General features: G+C 47.2%; 1 protein-coding gene across 3 annotated transcripts in view; it reads right to left on the bottom strand.

Annotated features, from left to right (window-relative positions):
- BMPR2 (bone morphogenetic protein receptor type 2) overlaps positions 1–21,927 on the bottom strand; it is a 142,783-nt gene that overhangs the window by 59,002 nt on the left and 61,854 nt on the right. For all 3 annotated transcript variants that reach the window (XM_075608598.1, XM_075608597.1, XM_075608599.1), the window contains exon 2: positions 1,008–1,181. In XM_075608598.1, coding sequence (XP_075464713.1) covers positions 1,008–1,181 — 174 coding nt within the window. The remainder of the gene's footprint in view (positions 1–1,007; positions 1,182–21,927) is intronic.

Raw genomic sequence — 21,927 nt, forward strand, 5'->3', positions numbered from 1 at the left:
ACACATTAGCATTACCCCCTCACCCCTCCCCCAGGGAACATTTTTCTTTCTCCATCAACCTGAGATATCTTGTCCGGGAGAATAACATGGCGGCCGGTGTCGGCCTTGCGCTAGTGCCCAGCTGCGACGTCATAGGGAGATGACGCTGTTGCTTCGTACTGGTGACCCGGGGGGTGGGGGGGGGGGGGCACTCCCTGGTTCAGGATTTTGGTTCAATGTCTCTTATTCAATGTGCTGTCCAGCCACTTCCCCATGCTGGAGAAGATTTTAGCCTCGTGCATGTGAATGGAGCTAGTCTCTTTTCAAGCACTGGGAAGCAGTTTCCGCCAAGCATATTCAGTAACTGAAAAAAACAAACGGTTGCTGAATATTTTTTAGAGCACTTTATTATTGTGTCATTCTCAAAAGCCTCTCTTTGGAGGGACTGCATCTTTAACCTTTTACGATCTGAAATGCTTTGGTGAACTATGCACTTAACACTTCTAGGCACTAAAAAAACGATCTATCCCATCATATTACATCATACAACGAGCAGAAGGGCCACAAACTTATTGCAATTTCATTTGTGATGCATAAAAAATGGTTTTATTATAACATTGTGCCAGCACTTATAACCCCTATACAGTACCATCTATATTTACAACACCCTAATTTACAAGTGAGTTTGAGTGTGAAAAACTATACTTCGATACTTAACCAACTAGTATAAAATTACCAGGGCTCACAAGGGCCACATCAACGCCAGATTTGGCCTGGGGGCCTTTAGTTGATCTGGCCTGTCATAAGATTAGCATAGGATTGTATGTGATATGTGACTGGCAGCAAAAAAGAAAGGGCTGAAAGCGCTACTGCTTACAAACAATATGTGTGGTGACCACTAGTGACTAATTATACTATATTAATATGTGACTGGAGGAGTCCAGGTCAAATGGAGCAGAAAAAAAGCCTTGCACTGAACATCTCCAGTCACACATCGCCCAAACCAGCAGACATTCCCCGTCACTTGCCTTGTTTGACCAGATGGATGTCGCCTTCTCGTGTTTTTTCCCATAATCCATAGCAGGTGCTGCCCTTGGAGCACTCAATAGTGCCGTTCTCCTGCAATGTTTGACTTTCGCTGATTCCGTGGTCCTGCTGGTAAGGATCTTTAAATGCGCACAGGCGCTCATCACTCTGGGCAGCTGGGGAAAGGGAAACAAGAGACGAGATTAAAGCAACCCTTCCAAAATCATACCTGTAGAAATAAAAGAAACGTGGCTACTGGCGATAGGGCAATAAAACAGTCAGATGTTGGGTTACTACTAGGTAATATCACCCAAACGCACCAAGCATCCCCACTTTCATCTTATTATATATTAGTGAAAGCACTGTATGCCTGTCTGCATCTTCCTGTGTCCCTAGGGGAAATCTCATTGGTCCCTTGGGCCGCCCGCCCCCGCACCTCTCATTGGCCTGAGGCGGAGTGACGACACACACACACACACACACACACACCCTCCAAGTCTTCGTGACCCGCGCGCACCTGCTCCTCTCCCCGTGTCTCCCTGTTTCCCCCGCTTTCACCCCCCCCCCCCGGCGCTGCTAGTCAGCGGCGGAGCGAGCGCCCGGGACACCCCCCACGGCTCTCAAGCACGCGCCGCGCGCCCCCCGCGCTCTCCTCCTCTCCCCGTGTCAGCTCCCCCCCGGTGCTCCGTTCAGCTCTCCCCCCGGAGCTCCGCTCAGCTCTCCCCCCCGGTGCTCCGCTCAGCTCCCCACCGGTGCTCCGCTCAGCTCCCCCCCGGTGCTCCGACAGGCAGTGGACACGCGGCGCCTAAGATGGCGGCGCCCGGAAGGACCCCCTTCCTCCCTCGCGGAGTAAGATGGCGGCGGACGGAAGGAGAGGTGACGCGTGTGTGTGTGTGTGTGTCACTGTGTGTGTGTGTGACACTGTGTGTGGGGGGACACACTGTGTGTGTGTGACACTGTGTGTGTGTGTGTGTGTGTGTGTGACACTGTGTGTGTGTTACACTGCCTCTTAATCCTGTCTGTGTCTGTGTGTGTGACACTGTGTGTGTGTGACAGTCTGTGGTGGGGGCCGGGGGGTGATGTGGGGGGGGGGCCGGGGGTGATGCAGGGGGGGGGGGGCAGTAATGTGAGGTGCAAGGGGGGGGGGAGAGTCATGTGAGGTGCAAGGGGCGGAGAGTGATGTGATGTGCAAGGCGGGGGACAGTGATGTGGGGGCCAGGAGGGGTGGAGAGTGATGTGGGGTGCAGGGAGGGGAGACCGCAGATGTGAAGGAGGGGGGGACGGAGCTGTGAAGAGGGGGGGGGGGCAGAGCTGTGAAGGGGAACGGAGTTGTGAACGTGAGGGCCAGCCAGCTGTGAAGGGGGGTAAATCACGGTCAACGCCGGGTATATCAGCTAGTATAATATAAATGATAGTTACACATTTCAAGGCTATCTCCACTATCTCTAACCATTTTAAAGTAGTAATCCGTGCTGTACATTTTATATATATATATATATATATATATATATATTTTTTTTTTTATTTAACCTCATTTGTAACAAGGAGCTGAACGGAGGCAGTCCAAGCTACAGGGACCCCCCCATTTCCTGATCTTTTTTATTTTTAAATTCCCGAATGAGAAGTCTTGTCCGTGACAAAAACAATATGGTCACTTGGGTCAATCTGACTCTGGTAGCCAATCGGAAGATGTGACATAATAATAATAGCATGTTCTTGTATAGCACTGCTAGTTTTACATAGCGCTTTACAGAGACATTTTGCAGGCACAGGTCCCTGCCCCGTGGAGCTTACAATCTATGTTTTTGGTGCCTGAGGCACAGGGAGATAAAGTGACTTGCCCAAGGTCACAAGGAGCCGACACCGGGAATTGAACCAGGCTCCCCTGCTTCAAACTCAGTGCCTGTCAGTGTCTTTACTCTTTACTCACTGAGCCGCTCCTTCTACATCATTGTAAGAATGTCTGGTGGGCCAAATCACGGGTTCCCTGGAGCTTTAAGTGCCGAGGTTCTTATAAGTCAAAAAATATATACTTGATTTTGGGAGGAATTGCTGTTTTAACTCTGAAAGCTGAATAGTAAATATATCAGAATATACAACACATGGTGGTGCTTCTTTTGAACTGCTAGTTGGAAGCTCATAAACCGCAAAAAGAGTGCATCAATAATTCCAAACCTGCCGTGTTCAAATTTTTAGAAAGGTCACTGCGGCGGCCATCTTTAAAGCACCCAAGAAAAAATGCATATATTTAAATATTTTTCCAAAACAGAAAATGTTTTTGCAAAAAAACACGACCAGGATGAAATAAACTCACTTTCAGAAAAAATAAATAAAGATTATGACTCGCTGTAAAGATAACAGGACCACAGTCAGACACCACGTTGTCTGCTTCCCGGTCACATGAAGACATTTAATTCCCAGTGACAGGTGTATGAGTCTGAAATACTCAGCTGTTCTCCCAACCATGACAGGGCTGCTAGGACATGGATGAACCAAGAGCCTCTCTACACTATGCATTTCTCAAATATTGTACCCTGAAAACAAATACATTAAGTTACCTCTCGTTTTCAAGTATGTCCTGGGTACAAAATACAGAACACCCCATGTATTCTTCTCATGTATTCCTTTGCCACTATATTTTAGTGACTATTTTGTATGGGATGAGTATCTGACAATCATTTTTCAGGGGGGGGGGGGGGGGGTCACCACTACCCCCGATTTGTGATGTAATGATATATAAGAGGGAGTGAATTGAAGGTACATTTTTATACCCTGATTGCAAGCAACACAGCATACAACCACCCAAAGTATACAACATGCACCGCTTTCATTTGGTGGCTTATAACTGGTGTTTAATGCTCAACTCCAGCGATGTCAACATTACCGGGAATCAGCTCTTTTTGGCAAAGTTTAAGAGCAGTTATTGATCAAGAGGACAATAAATGGGAGTGACTAATAAGACACAGATTCTGAGAGATCCAGACAGTGACAAAGAAAAAGGTGGATACAGAGCGACAACAAGAACATAGAGGGGATCAGAGGAAGTGACAGAGACAAAAGGGGTTACTCGTTAAACTGCGATAGTCCTGATCAGTGGAACTATCACAAAGAAACTCCCATCAATGTCAATGTGGCAGTAACTCAGCACAATCGCACATTACTGAGTACCTCCATGGTAACAAAGAGAAGCAGCGCAGTGCATCAAGGAACCAATTATTACATACCACGAACTTTCAAAATCTATAGTCTTCTAAATGGGGTTGCTTTTGGGGCTCAACTCCCACATTTTGGGAGAATGTGGTGTCCCAAAGGCGGAGGGGGGGGTTGCATTGTTTAATAAGTTTGGGAACCATCGTTGTAATGGAGGGAGAGGGTAAGAGGGAGAGAGAGACAAGTGAGAGAGAGAAGAGAGAGAGACAGAGAGAGAGAGACAGAGAGAGAGAGAGAGAGAGAGAGAGAGAGAGAGAGAGAGAGAGAGACAGAGACAGAGACAGAGACAGAGACAGAGACAGAGACAGAGACAGAGACAGAGACAGAGACAGAGACAGAGACAGAGACAGAGACAGAGACAGAGAGAGAGAGAGAGAAGGGAGAGAGAAGAGAGAGAGAATGCTGCAGGAATGGCAATGGTTGGCTGTAATCCATACTCATGGAATATTCGATTCCAGTAAAAAGAAGCCTTCCTGTCTCGTCTTTTACAGGAAGTAAAAAAAATGTCAAGTGCCTGGTGTGGATTCCTCAGGGGATCAGTAACTGGCTATATGCGTTTCTCTTATCTCAAGACTTTATCTGCTTCCATTTAACTACTGGATGTCAGCAGGAGTTCACAGACCAGCAATGTCTTTGTTGTTCATTCAAAATGTAACCCCCCCAGTGTCCTATTGACATACAGCGTAAGTCATACAAAGTGCCACCCTACAGACCCTTATGTATGTATGCATATCTGCATTTATATAGCGCTCTCCAGGTACATAGCGCTTTACAGCAGGAACACATTATCAGAAGTACAGCCGCCCCTTAAAGATGCAGAACTCACCAGCAGTAAAGTATGGTTAAAAACACTTTATTGGGCTACATAAAAAGATACAAAATCCACAAACAAAAAGGATCCTCCTCCCGTGCGTTTCACGCCCTCTCTGGCGCGCTCTCAAGCAGTGAGATGACGGAGGAGAGAAAGTACTATTTAAGCCTCTCCCCGTAACTATAAACAGAGACAAAACATCTGATAACACTTAATACAAGAAAATAATAGGACAGGGGTGAGCAAATTTTCTGTGCTGCACCCCCCCCCCCCCTGCCTGCCAGCCCCTGTGCTTGCGCCCCCCCCCTTTACCTAATACCCAGCATCAAATGACGAGCGGGGTAATGTCGCGTCACATGACCCGTGGCATCATTTGACGTGCGTTGCTATGGTGAATAGTAAGCGATCACTAAATCACAAAATAAGTGACTATTCATAATATATAATAGTGGTCACAGCCAGATGAGTATGAATACACCTAAATGTTCACACAATTTCATAGAAAAGTAAATGACACCAAGCAGGTTATATATATATGAGGCATTAGATACTATAGAGATTATTAGACATATGCCCCATGGTAACCAAACCGGCGTATAATAGTATATCTAAGATATTAGTGTACCGAAGTGCATATACAGTAACACTTCAGTACAAACTCACCCAGACATATAGTCAATATATGACAGATCTGAAAATGAACCATCCAATGACCTGGCCATTGATTGGTTCAGAGGCTGTCACATGTGGCGACCTGGCCATTGATTGGTTCAGAGGCTGTCACATGTGGCGACCTGGCCATTGATTGGTTCAGAGGCTGTCACATGTGAAAAATCTCATTTTATCGGCTTCCAAATTTTTGGTCGCCGCCGTCTTGTCGCGCTTACTATAAGCGCTTGCGACGGCGACAATGCTTTTGTTTTCAGGCGACGTTGTATCGCCGGCACTATAAGCGCAGCCTAAGTGTGGTGTGGGGTTTTAAAAACACCAGAACTGTCACAGTTTCAGAGCTGTCAGTCATAGGGAGACGGCTGTCTGAACCACTGAGACCCAGGCACCTGAGCAAAAGCACCAAGACCCTGGACGGCCCTCCCTGAGGAAAGGGAACCCCGCATTTTGAGCTGTTGAACAGGTCTGTTTTGTGACCCGTGTCGTTGCCTTTTCTTCTGCAACATATGGTGTTAGAAGTGGGATGCTGAGGGGTCCCTGCATCCAAAGGGCCGCAAAAAGAAAAGGGAACATTTTATTAAAGCGTTTCTGCAGGAGTAGGCCAGGCAAACTAGACTATTACTGCAGCAACAAGTCCAACTCCTAACCCAGCACCAGGCCACGCAGGACGAAAAATAGGCTACGCGGGATGAAAGCCTGGAAAATCTCTGTGGTAATAGTTACCCTTCGAATAGAGAACCGAGTTGGTAGAATTATGTAACCCGTTTTTTCAGATCTCCACCGGGAACACAAGTCTAGTGTCACACAGAATAGAGACTGAACCTGGTGTGAAAGTATGATCCCACCCATACAGGTTACCGAAAAGCCATGGAAGAAAAGGAAGTGCAAGAGATGCTAAATCTGGGCGTTATCGAGGAATCATGTAGCGAATGGTGTAGCCCAATTGTAATGATTCCTTAGCCAGATAGAAAAGTGAGGTTTTGTATAGACCTTCGGAAGGTAAATGCCATGTCCCGGTTTGATGCATTCCCGATGCAAAGGGTGGACTAATTGCTGGACTCCCTTGACATGACAGAGTACATTTCTATGCTGGACCTCACCAAAGGATACTGGCAAATACATCTGAAGGACTCCAAACCCAAATGGCCGTTGCCATGTCCCTGGGGTTGTTTCAATTTGTGACTAGACCACATTTTAGTGGCTCATGGACAAAGTGTTAAGGCCTCAAAGGGTTTATGCCACAGCATCTCTCGACAGCATATCTAGATGATATAGTAATCGACAGTAAGCATCGGCGGGCTCACTTAAATAGGCTACGGGCAGTCCTTAAATCCTTGAGAAGTGTTCCTTGGGAAGACCTCTACAAATGATCTCGGCTATGCCATTGGGGCGGGAAAGCAAGGCCACTAACCAGTAAGGTAGCGGCCCTGATAAAGGTCCCAAACACGCTGACATAAACACAGGAACGCTTCCTGCTTGGCTTAGCATGGTACTATCGGCGGGTAATCCCCAACTATTCCAATATTACCGCGTCCCTAACAGACCTCACAACAAAAAGCAGCCATTGTACAAGTGGTATGGTCAAGAGAGTGCCAGAAGGCCTTTGAAGAGGGAAATAAGATGTTTATCAGAAGACCCCTTCTCGTTCAAAATTCAGCACAGGCCAGGAAAGGGAAACGTGAATGCGGAGATCTATTATTTTGTATTGCATTGTATGTCTAGATTTATATAGCGTCATTAATGTACACAGCACTTCACAGTAGTAATAATACATGTGACAATCATATAAATAACAAATACAAATAACGGGTCATGGGAATAAGTACTTCAGACCTAAACATTTAGGAAGGAGTCCCTGCTCCGAGGAGCTTACAATCTAATTACACATTTGTGAAATGTTTATGCTGAATGAAGCTCCTTTATGTTCCTGGTTTATTCAAAAGTGAATAGACCAGCCTTCTCAGATACCCCACGTGTCATTGCCTTGTCGTCTGCAACAGATTCCCTGCCCCGAAGAGCTTACAATCTGAGCTTATGATGTATGCTGTACGTTATGGCCTTTTGCTGTTTTTTTTTTTCCGCGGACGACACAAAAGGAGGGACCCTCCCCAAACCTCTCCCCGTGATCGTTCAGAAGAGCAGTAAATGGATTCATCTGTACCGGAGGGTCCGTGCTCACAGAGATGGCAAGACCCTCTAGTACTGAAGGGGTTAAATGAACAGTTCAGCTGTAAAAAAAAAAATTGAAACCAGTTATCCATGTAAGTGGCTTGCTTAGAAAGATTTGATCGCCCTTTAAGTGACTGCATAACTTATTTGTATCTTGTGAAAAATGAATATATCTTGCATTCTTGCGGGAACACTGATTCCAAGAATATCAAGCATGTTTATAGCCGTGACTAATGATTCGATTCGATTAATTGCTGTGCAAACAAAGAACTAAGTGTGAGATGCCATGTGCCAGTCCAAAGGGGTGAAATCATGATACAATACCTAGATACAGTATGTTGATTGTAGCAGCTGAATGCTCCAAATTACTCCCTATGTATGTATATCTTTATTTATATAGCGCCCACAGCTGCACTCAACACTTTACAAAAGCTACAATACAGCACAGGGAATTATAATACAATATGTGTAACAAATAAGATCAGACACTAGGAAAGGAAATCTCTGCCCCGGAGAACTCACAATCTAAGTGGTATGTTGGGAGATTTACAGAGGCAGGAGGTGATGGAATAAGTGCAGTAGATGGCAATCATTGGTTGGAGTGACTGTGGGTGTTGGAGCACTTCATTTAAGAGGTGAGTTTTAAGGTTAGTCTTAAATGTGGGGAGAGAAGGTACTTGGCGTGTGCGGAGTGTGAGGGAGTTCCACAGGTAAGGGGCAGTGAGGGAAAAGGTTTAAGGTGAGAGGGGTGCGCGTAAGAGACTGTTGTGGGTAGAACGCAGGAGACGAGCAGGGCCTTCCGCCGCGTGCTCCTGCAGGTCAGCGATCTGTGACTTAGCTGCAGGAGTTGGGTCGCAGCGTTTGGGGGGGTGTGGCGGGGGCGTGGTGAACGTGTCACGGAGCTGGTTCGCCGAACCAGCTCAAGTGACGCGACTGTAGCCCAAAATATCATTTTGGGTTGTAGCGGCAAAATGTAGCAGCGTCAACGCTGTACTTTGCCACCGGTGGAGTTTTCAGTTTGAAAACTCAAACCAAACAACCCAATATTGTGACGGACGTGCGCGCGCATTCGCGTAGCATCCACCCTGAACTCAGCCTAATGTGGAGATGAGCAGAGACTGCTTTGGGAGAAAGTGAAATTATTCTAGCAGCAGAATTTTGGATAGATTGCAAAGGAGAAAGTTGCGAGGCAGGGAGGCCTCTTAGCACTGTTACAATAATCCAGATGGGAGAAGATAAGGGCATGCATTAGAGTGGCTATTTATGACAAAAACAAGTTTTATTGTATGTCTTTATTTATATAGCGCCATAAATGTACATAGCGCTTCACAGTAGTAATACATGTTGTAATCATATAAATAACAAATAATATAAATAACAGGTCATGGGAATAAGTGCTTCAGACATTAAAGTAACATTAAGGAAGAGGAGTCCCTGCTTCGAGGAACTGACAATCTAATTGGTAGGTAGGGGAACGTATAGAGACAGTAAGAGGGAATTCTAGTAAGTGAGTCTGCAGGAGGCCAAGCTTTATGTATCATGTGTCCAGGATTATCCACAGTGCTATTCATATGCTTCTTTAAGCAAATGTGTCTTAAGGTGGGTCTTAAAGGTGGATAGAGAGGGTGCTAGTCGGGTATTGAGGGGAAGGGCATTCCAGAGGTGCGGGGCAGTCAGTGAGAAAGGTTTAAGGCGGGAGAGGGCTTTAGATACAAAGGGGATAGAAAGAAGACATCCTTGAGAAGAACGCAAGAGTCGGGATGGTGCATAGCGAGAAATTAGGGCTGAGATGTAAGGAGGGGCAGTAGAGTGTAAAGCTTTAAAAGTGAGAAGGAGAATTGATTGTGAGATGTGGGATTTGATCGGAAGCCAGGAGAGGGATTTCATGAGAGGAGACGCAGAGACAGATTTAGGAAAGAGTAGAGTGATTCTGGCAGCAGCGTTTAGGATAGTTTGTAGGGGAGACAGGTGAGAAGCAGGAAGGCCGGACAGCAGGAGGTTGCAGTAATCGAGACGGGAGAGAATGAGGGCCTGAGTCAGAGTTTTAGCAGTTGAGTAACAGAGGAAAGGGTGTATCTTTGTGATATTGCGGAGGAAAAAGCGACAAGTTTTAGAAACGTTTTGAATGTGAGGGGCGAATGTCAGAGAGGAGTCGAGTGTGACCCCTAGGCAGCGTGCTTGGGCTACTGGGTGAATGGTCGTATTTCCAACAGTAATGTGGAAGGAGGTAGTAGGGCCAGGTTTGTGAGGAAGTATAAGGAGCTCTGTTTTTGCCATGTTAAGTTTCAGTCGGTGGAGGGCCATCCAGGATGATATTCCAGGCTTGGGCAGTTATCCATTAATCCTTTGAGTGCTCCATGGTGTACTGGCCACATCATGGGCTTTCACTTCGTCGTCTTGGGTGAGATTGCATTCTGCATTTCTATGGAGCCCTGAATACGATCTAGCAGGCCGGGTAACTGAAGAGAACGTAATTAGTGATGCAGCAATCCCATGATTGCTCCAAGGAACAGTCACGTGATCGTCATGTGCTAGACGGGCTGGGGCACTCACAGACTTAAACTGCGATAGTGCCAATCGCACCATCGCACGGAAACTCCCCTTGGCTTCAATGTGTAAAACCTTTGCTCATTTAATGCAACCATTTATTATTACAACTCTGACTTTTCTTGTCTGTCTCTTATGTAGCAAAAATAACGGTATTTAATTGTAGTTCTCACACTGACTGTAAAGTATTGTGTTGCCCCCTTTAATGGAGGCCTGTATTTACTCACAAAATAAATGATTATGATGAATGGGAATTTCCTTGCCTTTGTGCATCGGCATTATGGCAGTTTAATAAATAACCACCTTGATGTGCAGTAACACCCTACATTTTTGGAAATGTTTACTTTTCAGATTCGTCTGAAATGACCTCTGAGCTGGCACTTTGCTTCCCCCTCTGACCTTTATGTAGCCTTGAGGTTACCTGTGCCCCAGATAAACAGCAAAGCTGCTACTGGAAAGATAACGATGTTTGCTGAACAAGTCACTTCTCAGAACTTCAACCACCATCCATTTATTTACTGATTGAGATAATCTGGGGGGGGGGGGGGGGGTTATTGACATACCGGAGCCTAGATTCACATATGTATAGAAACCTGCAAGCTTTCCTGTCTGTGATCCAGCGATTACTGATGTTAATATTGAACCTTAATGTCTCTACTCTATAGCATGATCAGGTATGGTCCCACTCTAAGGGATGCCTAGGTTCAGATCTATTAAAAGTAAGATAATACTAAACTTAAAAATGCAGTATTATACTTTAAGTGGCTGCTCCTCCTAGGACCATTAGGCAGTGACATGGTTCATTTGGTTTATGGTTGGAGTGTCCCCCTCACCCCCGGTGTCCTTCAGACCGGAGAATCTCCGCTATGAGTTGGCTGCCAGGCGAGGCTCGGGTGCTGCCACCCACCCCTCCCCGCCCCCGGCCTGAGTAACAGGAAGTCAGTGTGGTTCGGGCTGATAGGATACCTGTCCGCACTGACTCACAACGCCATGCCACACTGGCCGGCCAGGTGTGCACCGTCAGTTGCTGCTCACCAGTCTTGGCTTTCTTATTGGTTACCTTATGACCAAATATGAGAACTCCAAGAATGCGAGGTTAGACCGGGATCTGTTTGAATACAGGACGCTGAACCCAACGGACTTCAGGCAACCGGAAAAGAAAACGTTTGCTGGAAGATTTCTACCCTATTCGTTAGAATCATTCCACCTCCGTTTATGGAGCATTAGCAAGGCAATAACACAGCTGGATTCCTATCGGCTGATATTTAAATAGCTGCATTTCCATAACTGTTTCAGTGCTTTTAAAAAAAATACATAGGTGATTGACACATTTATCAAAACAAATTCAACGAGTATAAGAATTTTTAAAAATATATATATTTAACGTTTCTATGGTAAACAAAAGCTGTGGAGGGTTTAACTGTCGTTATGCAATGTCTTTTGGTTGTAAGACTTTGTCAGTCGAGAAATCTACACGTACACGGTTATCTTTGTCTGTTCTTTGCTTGCAAAGGGATTATGAAGCCATCATTAGTCAAACAGATAAACATAAGTAGCTGATATGCTTAAATTCTGATTAACGCTGCTGTGGCCACAGTTTATGAATTAGGTAATTATTCTACGAGTGTCTGTGTGTGTCTGTGTGTGTGTGTCTGTGTGTGTGTCTGTGTGTGTGTCTGTGTGTGTGTGTGTGTCTGTGTGTGTGTCTGTGTGTGTGTGTGTGTGTGTGTGTGTGTCTCTGTGTGTGTGTGTGTGTGTGTGTGTGTGTGTCTGTGTGTGTGTCTGTGTGTGTCTGTGTGTCTCTGTGTGTCTGTGTGTCTCTGTGTCTCTGTGTGTGTGTGTGTCTCTGTGTGTGTGTGTGTCTCTGTGTGTGTGTGTGTGTGTGTGTGTCTGTGTGTCTGTGTCTGTCTCTGTGTGTCTGTGTCTGTGTGTCTGTGTCTGTCTCTGTGTGTCTGTGTCTGTGTGTCTGTGTCTGTCTCTGTGTCTCTGTGTGTGTGTGTGTCTCTGTGTGTGTGTGTGTGTGTGTGTCTGTGTGTCTGTGTCTGTCTCTGTGTGTCTGTGTCTGTGTGTCTGTGTCTGTCTCTGTGTGTCTGTGTCTGTGTGTCTGTGTCTGTCTCTGTGTGTCTGTGTGTCTGTGTCTGTCTCTGTGTGTGTGTGTCTGTCTGTGTGTGTGTCTGTGTGTGTGTCTGTGTCTGTGTGTCTGTGTCTGTCTCTGTGTGTCTGTGTGTCTGTGTGTCTGTGTGTCTGTGTCTGTGTCTGTCTGTGTGTGTGTGTCTGTCTGTGTGTGTCTGTCTGTGTGTGTCTGTCTGTGTGTGTCTGTCTGTGTGTGTCTGTCTGTGTGTGTCTGTCTGTGTGTGTCTGTCTGTGTGTGTCTGTCTGTGTGTGTCTGTCTGTGTGTTTCTGTCTGTGTGTTTCTGTCTGTGTGTGTCTGTCTGTCTGTGTCTGTCTGTCTGTGTCTGTCTGTCTGTGTCTGTCTGTCTGTGTGTGTGTCTGTGTGTGTCTGTGTGTGTCTGTGTGTGTCTGTGTGTGTCTGTGTGTCTGTCTGTGTGTGTGTGTGTGTGTGTGTGTGTGTGTGTGTGTCTGTGTCTGTGTGTGTCTCTCTGTGTCTGTCTGTGTCTGTCTGTCTGTGTCTGTCTGTGTCTGTCTGTGTCTGTCTGTGTCTGTCTGTGTCTGTCTGTCTGTGTCTGTCTGTCTGTCTGTGTCTGTCTGTCTGTGTCTGTCTGTCTGTGTCTGTCTGTCTGTGTCTGTCTGTCTGTGTCTGTCTGTCTGTGTCTGTCTGTCTGTGTCTGTCTGTCTGTGTCTGTCTGTCTGTCTGTGTCTGTCTGTCTGTGTCTGTGTCTGTGTGTGTCTGTGTCTGTGTGTGTCTGTCTGTGTCTGTCTGTCTGTCTGTGTCTGTCTGTGTCTGTCTGTCTGTGTCTGTCTGTGTGTGTCTGTGTGTGTGTGTCTGTGTGTGTCTGTGTGTGTCTGTGTGTGTGTGTCTGTGTGTGTGTCTGTGTGTGTGTCTGTCTGTCTGTGTGTGTGTCTGTCTGTGTGTGTGCCTGTCTGTGTGTGTCTGTCTGTGTCTGTGTGTGTGTGTGTCTGTGTCTGTGTGTGTGTGTCTGTGTGTGTGTGTGTCTGTGTGTCTGTGTGTGTGTGTGTGTGTGTGTGTGTCTGTGTGTGTGTGTCTGTCTGTCTGTGTGTGTCTGTCTGTGTGTGTCTGTCTGTGTGTGTCTGTCTGTCTGTGTCTGTCTGTCTGTGTGTCTGTGTCTGTGTGTCTGTGTGTGTGTCTGTGTGTGTGTCTGTGTGTGTGTCTGTGTGTGTGTGTCTGTGTCTGTGTCTGTGTGTGTGTGTCTGTGTGTGTGTGTCTGTCTGTCTGTGTCTGTCTGTCTGTGTCTGTCTGTCTGTGTGTGTCTGTCTGTGTGTGTCTGTCTGTGTGTGTCTGTCTGTGTGTGTCTGTCTGTGTGTGTCTGTCTGTGTGTGTCTGTCTGTGTGTGTCTGTCTGTGTGTGTCTGTCTGTGTGTGTCTGTCTGTGTGTGTCTGTCTGTGTGTGTGTGTCTGTCTGTGTGTGTCTGTCTGTGTGTGTCTGTCTGTGTGTGTCTGTCTGTGTGTGTCTGTGTGTGTCTGTCTGTCTGTGTGTGTCTGTCTGTCTGTGTGTGTCTGTCTGCTCCTACCCCATCTTAGCAGGAAAATATTTGACTCGTTCAGTTACAGAAGAGCTTGTGATACATTACTTTGAAATGTGCTGCAGCACGACTTTATCACTAAAGGGATTAACAAAGTACCGCAGAAAAAGCCCATGAAAAATGCATTTCTCCGCCAAGTCTCTCAACCTCCTCCAAATACACATCATGCTGACAGCTACACTATCTCTAGGAACACTGCAAGACGCTAATGAGAGAATTGTCTATCACTTGGAGGATTAAGACTTTGGAGTGTTGGCGTGAGCTTGCGCTGAGAGCAGGAGTTCCAACTACTCTTTCTAAAAATTAAATATTAGATAAGTTATGGTGGGTGAAAAAAGTGACGAAAAACCCTCCACCGTATAGCATATAGCAAATAAAAATATCACTTGTGAGCACACTCACATGTCTTAGACAGGTCTGCAACCCTGCTTTTCGCTATTATATGTAAACATGGATTTGAGGCAAAAGGTGACAGACACTGTGTGCTCATTTGCATGTAATTTCCCAGAATCCCTTGCTGCAGTGGAAGCACTGCATGCTAGGTGATAATGGCGAAAAGCAGGGTTGCAGACCTGTCTAAGGCTGCGCTTTTAGTGCCGGCTACGGATGACGTCACCCGTCTCCGTAGCCCTTTGCGGAAGTTGTAATTTGAGTTTTGGAGACGTCTCTTGCTACTAGCTTGAGTGACGTCAGGCAAGGGGGAAGGCAGAGGGGCGGAGACAAGAGCAAGGGGGAAGGCAGAGGGGCGGAGACAAGAGCAAGGGGGAAGGCAGAGGGGCGGAGACAAGAGCAAGGGGGAAGGCAGAGGGGCGGAGACAAGAGCAAGGGGGAAGGCAGAGGGGCGGAGACAAGAGCAAGGGGGAAGGCAGAGGGGCGGAGACAAGAGCAAGGGGGAAGGCAGAGGGGCGGAGACAAGAGCAAGGGGGAAGGCAGAGGGGCGGAGACAAGAGCAAGGGGGAAGGCAGAGGGGCGGAGACAAGAGCAAGGGGGAAGGCAGAGGGGCGGAGACAAGAGCAAGGGGGAAGGCAGAGGGGCGGAGACAAGAGCAAGGGGGAAGGCAGAGGGGCGGAGACAAGAGCAAGGGGGAAGGCAGAGGGGCGGAGACAAGAGCAAGGGGGAAGGCAGAGGGGTGGAGACAAGAGCAAGGGGGAAGGCAGAGGGGCGGAGACAAGAGCAAGGGGGAAGCAGAGGGGCGGAGACAAGAGCAAGGGGGAAGGCAGAGCGGCGGAGACAAGAGCAAGGGGGAAGGATGAGGGGCGGAGACAAGAGCAAGGGGGAAGGATGAGGGGCGGAGACAAGAGCAAGGGGGAAGGCAGAGGGACGGAGACAAGAGCAAGGGGGAAGGCAGAGGGGCGGAGACAAGAGCAAGGGGGAAGGATGAGGGGTGGAGACAAGAGCAAGGGGGAAGGATGAGGGGCGGAGACAAGAGCAAGGGGGAAGGCAGAGGGACGGAGACAAGAGCAAGGGGGAAGGCAGAGGGGCGGAGACAAGAGCAAGGGGGAAGGATGAGGGGCGGAGACAAGAGCAAGGGGGAAGGATGAGGGGCGGAGACAAGAGCAAGGAGGAAGGATGAGGGGCGGAGACAAGAGCAAGGGGGAAGGATGAGGGGCGGAGACAAGAGCAAGGGGGAAGGCAGAGGGACGGAGACAAGAGCAAGGGGGAAGGCAGAGGGGCGGAGACAAGAGCAAGGGGGAAGGATGAGGGGCGGAGACAAGAGCAAGGGGGAAGGATGAGGGGCGGAGACAAGAGCAAGGGGGAAGGATGAGGGGCGGAGACAAGAGCAAGGGGGAAGGATGAGGGGCGGAGACAAGAGCAAGGGGGAAGGATGAGGGGCGGAGACAAGAGCAAGGGGGAAGGCTGAGCGGCGGAGACAAGAGCAAGGGGGAAGGCAGAGCGGCGGAGACAAGAGCAAGGGGGGAGGCTGAAACGGAGAGGAGTTGTAATTTCTGTTTGTATGCTGAATTTACTTTACTTTAAATTACGGGAGAATTTACTATTTTAAAGTTGTTAATATAGTGTGTTTCACTTGACAGACACACAATCACACACACATACAATCACACACACACACACCCCCCCCCCCCCCCCTCCCTGCATCAGAAGTGATCTGATTGGTTTATAGCCTGTCACATGGTGAGACCGTCGCTGTAAAAATCAAATTCTACGGACTACAGAGATTTAGGTCGCTCTGTCGCGCCTACTATAAGCGCATGCGACGGATTCAATGCATTTGTTTTGACGCGATGTCACGTCGTCGCTGGCACTATAAGCGCAGCCTTAGACGTGAATGTGCTCACAAGTGATATTTTTATTTGCTAAAAATGTGTGTGTGTATATATATATGTATACAAATGTATATAAATATATACACATATATATATATACACACAAATTGCCTTAAGTTTTTCCTTTTTTAGCACAACCACATATGTAATTGTGAAATGATCACATACTTTTCTGTATCACAGACGTATTATTTTAGCTATGATGTTTTATATGCAATACTCAATAGAGCAAATTGTGCTAGAATAATAATAAGTGCCTAGACAGGAGAACTAACAGTCTAATCATGTATGGTGCAGAAAACAGAGTGACTTACCAAGGTCACTCAGGAGAAACATTAGCTCAGGCTGGAAAGGAACCCATACGTTTGTAAATCCATCTTTTATAGGGACCCGAATATGGCCATCTAACAAAATAAACGTGCTATATATATATTTTGATCCATTACTGTTCTTACAGTTAGGTTTTCTGTTAAAACATGAAAAAACACTTGACTCCCTACCTGTGGAATTCCCTCTCCTCCAGAATTCGCCAATCCAGATCCCTCCCCATCTTCAAGTTAAGCCTGAAATGTCCCCCCCCCCCCCCCAGTGCAGAACTCTCTTAATTTAGGCCTGGAGCTACTCCTCGCACTCTTGCTGCACTTAATTGCCCTCCAATATGCTCTTTACCACATTAGCTCCTGCTGTATTTTCTAAATCTCCCATTATTCCATTTAGATTGTAAGCTCTGCAGGGCAGGAACTTCCTAATTCGTTTTTTAACTTCCTGTTTAACGCACTTGTGAATCTTTGTATATTATCTTCGTGCACTGTCTATTACTGTATACCGGCTACCCCTCCCCACCCGTCGTCGGCTCTGTGTCACCATGTGTGTATGTCAGTGTGTATCTGTGACACACAATGACACTTTCTCCCGATCCAATCTCCATCCACTTTGGTTTCCGGGCCCACTTGCATCATGTGATCGCTCCAAGAGTGTTCACATGACGTGAGAGTGCTGGAGGTCCGTGTCCCACCCCCGGTACTGTAAAGCTTCATTTATCTTCACTCATATAATATCCACCCTCAAGCCTTTCGCTACCATTATTATTTCCTATAGCCAAAAACCTATAAAATGCACGATCACAAAAAAAATTTTAAAAAGGAAGTGAAGACATAAGGCAGCACAAAAAGGTTTGTATCTCGGTACGTCTCAACTTGAATATTTTAAAAAGTAGCATTGGAAGTCGACTGAAGCAAACACAGTCGTTTGTAAATTGTTGCTCCTACAAGTGTAATTACGGACATATCACCCATATTGTTTATGTATATGGCGCCCGCCTATTCCGCAACTCAAACACACCAAGTGATTTTATTTGATAAAGTATATGGGTTTGTTACTGATTTCTGTGTAGACGGACTTAGGGTACATTACTCTTTCTTCTCTACTAATTGCTCTACAGCAGGAGTGGCCAACTCCAGTCCTCAAGGGCCACAAACAGGTTAGGTTTTAAGGATATCCCTGTTCAGCACAGGTGGCTTAATCAATGACTGAGCCACCTGTGCTGAAGTAGGGATATCCTTAAAACCTGACCTGTTGGTGGCCCTTGAGGACTGGAGTTGCCCCCCCCGCCCCCGATCTACAGGAAATCCCCCATTTTCAGAAAGAGAAAGCATAGTTAATGCAAACTCCCCATACACTGCCCATCCTGCACTATTCCTCTTACTCACCCACACGATAAATAAGGCATTTACTAAAGATTACTAAAGGATTAAATCGCTCCTTTTCATGTAAACTCGATTTCTCACGCTGGTGAATGTAGCAGTTTAATAGTTTTACTACCAAGGCCTATGTTGTTGTAAAATAAAAGTACGCCTATACCCATCACTAGCACACACAATGAGATTTATTGAAGCCCTGGAGGGTCCAGTGGCCTAGAAGACATACGTATTTATAATATATATATATATCTTAATATATAAAATCAAAAGGTTAGTGCTATCTGCGGTGAATCTGATTGGTCCTCCGCCTCTGGCCAATCAGATTGGTGTGTCTGACGTCACCCAACTGCCACTGTCTTCCCCCTCGGCCACACACACACACACACACACACACACACACTCCCCCGCTCCACTCACCTCCCTCCCCGGCGCTCCACTCACCTCCCTCCCCGGAGGGGGAACAGGCAGTGGCCAGGCAGGCTGCAGCTGCCTCGCGGCGCCGAGTGCCTAAGATGGCGGCACCCGGAAGGACCCCCTTCCTCCCTCGCAGCGCCGAGTGCCTAAGATGGCGGCGGCCGGAAGTAGAGGTGAGTGTGTGTCTGTGTGTGAGTGTGTGTCGCTCTCCCACTTTCCCCCAACCCCCAGAGCACGCTCTCTACGGCTCAACATCCCCGAGGAGCAGGAGGATGGCGGCAGGGAGTTGCGGCCGCGCAATACCTCCTTTGTGCCACCGGGAGTCAGCGGAGGCCACGAGGGGGGAGAGAACTAGTGGCAGCCCGAGGAGCGCGGCATGCTGCCAGGTGAGGAAATGCAGGGGGAGGAATCCATGCCTTTGACGCCCCCCCCCCTGCCTTTGACGCCCCCCCCTGCCTTTGACGCCCCCCCCTGCCTTTGACGCCCCCCCCTGCCTTTCACACCCCCCCGCCTTTCACGCCCCGTCCTTGCCTTTCACGCCCCCCGTCCCCCCCCTGCCTTTGACACCCCCCTGCCTTTGATGCCCCCCCTGCCTTTGACGCCCCCCCTGCCTTTGACGTCCCCCCCCTGCCTTTGACGCCCCCCCCTGCCTTTGATGCCCCCCCTGCCTTTCACACCCCCCCCGCCTTTCACGCCCCGTCCCTGCCTTTCACGCCCCCCGTCCCCCCCTGCCTTTCACGCCCCCCGTCCCCCCCCTGCCTTTGACACCCCCCTGCCTTTGATGCCCCCCCTGACTTTGACGCCCCCCCTGCCTTTGACGCCCCCCCCTGCCTTTCATGCCCCCCCTGCCTTTCACGCCCTCCCCCTGCCTTTCACGCCCCCCGTCCCCCCCCTGCCTTTCACGCCCCCCCGTCCCCTCCCTGCCTTTCACGCCCCCCGTCCCCTCCCTGCCTTTCACGCCCCCCCGTCCCCTCCCTGCCTCCGGGCAACACCGGGTATATCACCGGGTATATACCGGGTATAACAATAAATAATCTTATTGTTCGTATTCCGTGTTGGGAACGCTCCCTCACCCCCTCCCACTTGAATGCAATGTATTAAATGAAGCATGTGTGTCTATGTATGTATGTATATATAAAAATAAGAGTGTGTGTGTGTGTGTGTGTGTGTGTGTGTGTGTGTGTGTGTGTGTATGTATGTATATATATATATATATATATATATATATATATATATATATATAAAATCAAATTTACCTTGATAAAGGTCCTGTTTTTAGGACCGAAACGTTGGTGTTTTGTGCCTGCTTCACTAATACAATTCTTTTTGCTAACAAGTGTGCTGTCTCTTCCTTGCTGTGCCTGCTTTGGATTCCCTGGATTCTCTGGTCTGCCTGGTAAGGAGCCTTTGATTATATTCATTCATATGGGACTAAGCACCTGTCTTCATCTGTATTTGTGTGCCATCTGCTCTGTTACATATATATATATATATATATATATATATATATATATATATATATATACATACATACACACACACTCTTATTTTTATATATACATACATACATAGACACACATACTTCATTTAATACATTGCATTCAAGTGAGAGGGGGTGAGGGAGCGTTCCCAACACGGAATACGAACAATAAGATTATTTTAACATTATGATCGCCGCCTTCAGGGCTCCGGCACAAAGTAACAATACACAGTTATCGCTTGTCCCTGAGTCTGAAGCCTGTTTTTCCAGTAGCTGGCTGGGATCATTAGTAGCGGGCGGAGGAGAGGAGGACGCCTTATCTGGTGATGGTGCCGGAGTTCATGGACTTTGCTGGATGTGTCTGTCTCCTGGGCCTTTCCTTATCTGAACTCCTGGAATTAAGAGTCTGCTTGGAACAACACTGGAAAGTCTATATCCAGTTGAATATATTTATCAAGGCAACGTGGTTCTTTCATCCAACCCGGAGACCAGGCTAACATCCCTCACACAGACAAGTGCAAAAGATTGTACGTTTTCTTGTATTTAACTGAACAGTGGGGACACTCAAATTACAAATATAATACTTTATTTTCTTATATAGCACTGAAAGTACACATTTTTGCTGACACAACGGCGACTATTCAATGTGCTGTGAAGCCGCTTCCCAGCACAAGAGAAGTGTTCAGCCCCAGTTAATTAAAAGAGTAGGACTTGGACCCCGTGGACAATGTCAGAGACGGGTTTAACATGGACTCGGCCTTTATAAGGGATCCTCCTAGTCCCGACAAGAGATAACATAGGGGGTGACTATTATAGAGCCATAGGAAAAGCTAGGACAGCCTCTAGCAATGGTTTCAACAAATCCTGGGACCACACATAGGAAATAAGATATAGGAAACACAGGATCCCCCCTTACTATTTTTTCCTATTTCCTTTAGTATTTTTCTTCTTGTCTGTGTGTGCTTTTCTTTTTATGTTCAATGTATCGTTCATAGAAGTCGGAGGAGGGCATTGGGATTGTTCCCATCTATAATTTACAATGCTGATATCTTACAAGTGATTGTACAATTCCCACATGCGGTGTAAACTTACCTCTTCCCCTTTTATTTTCTGTACCCTTCTAAAACTCATAAACAGTTTTAAAAAAAAAAGATTAAAATCCTCTCTAGCAGGCTGAATAAGGGCGAATAAGTCCTTGCCCCAAAGGAATTACATTTTTGGTGTCTGAGGCTCTATGATTAGGATAAGGGTCAATGTTCTGGAACAGGATAGTGTTTTCTCTCTGTCTTCAGGCTGCCAGCACTCCTGAGCCCAGCTGTTGCAACAATGTTGCGATCCCTTGTGGGTTTCTTGGCTTCATCCAGTTGCCTTGGCAACCCCCCCTGCCTTTTTACCAGGATGGACTGCTCCCGCTCCCCTTGCCAGGTGGTATTGTCCCAGTTAATTTCCCATCAGCCCAGACCAGCATGCTGTCTTTTAGTACCAGCAGCCATCTTGAGCAGTCATCTCTCCCCTGGTAAAGTTACTGATTTTCACCTATCCCTATATCTTGCATTTAGCCCACTTCCCTCATAGCTCCCCTCCCCCTACATTACTCTCATGGCCCAGTGTTCCCTCTGTACTTTTCACCCCTTTTTATTTGAATGTTGCCCCAAATAAACACTTCAGCAAGTAAGAAGGTTCCCTTGCTTGATCTATGGGATTGAGTTAACCTGCCTGTCCCTACGCATCTATCATCTATCAGGGTGTGCTTGGGCCAGAACAGTCAAGAAAATCCTTGACTGACAAATACTTCTTCATTCAGAGGCCTCTTCGACATTTAGCTTACAATTAACTTTCCCAAAAATGAGAGCAGTCAAATAATTGCACTTAGCATGGTTAGTTTTGTTTAGGGAAGCCAATTAGACTGTTAAACTGTTTACAACAGGTTATTTTCTGGATGGCTACGTGGCAGCAATCCTCATACCCGACCTCC

The sequence above is a fragment of the Ascaphus truei genome, chromosome 7 (assembly GCF_040206685.1).
Source record: "Ascaphus truei isolate aAscTru1 chromosome 7, aAscTru1.hap1, whole genome shotgun sequence".
NCBI classification, from domain to species: domain Eukaryota; kingdom Metazoa; phylum Chordata; class Amphibia; order Anura; family Ascaphidae; genus Ascaphus; species Ascaphus truei.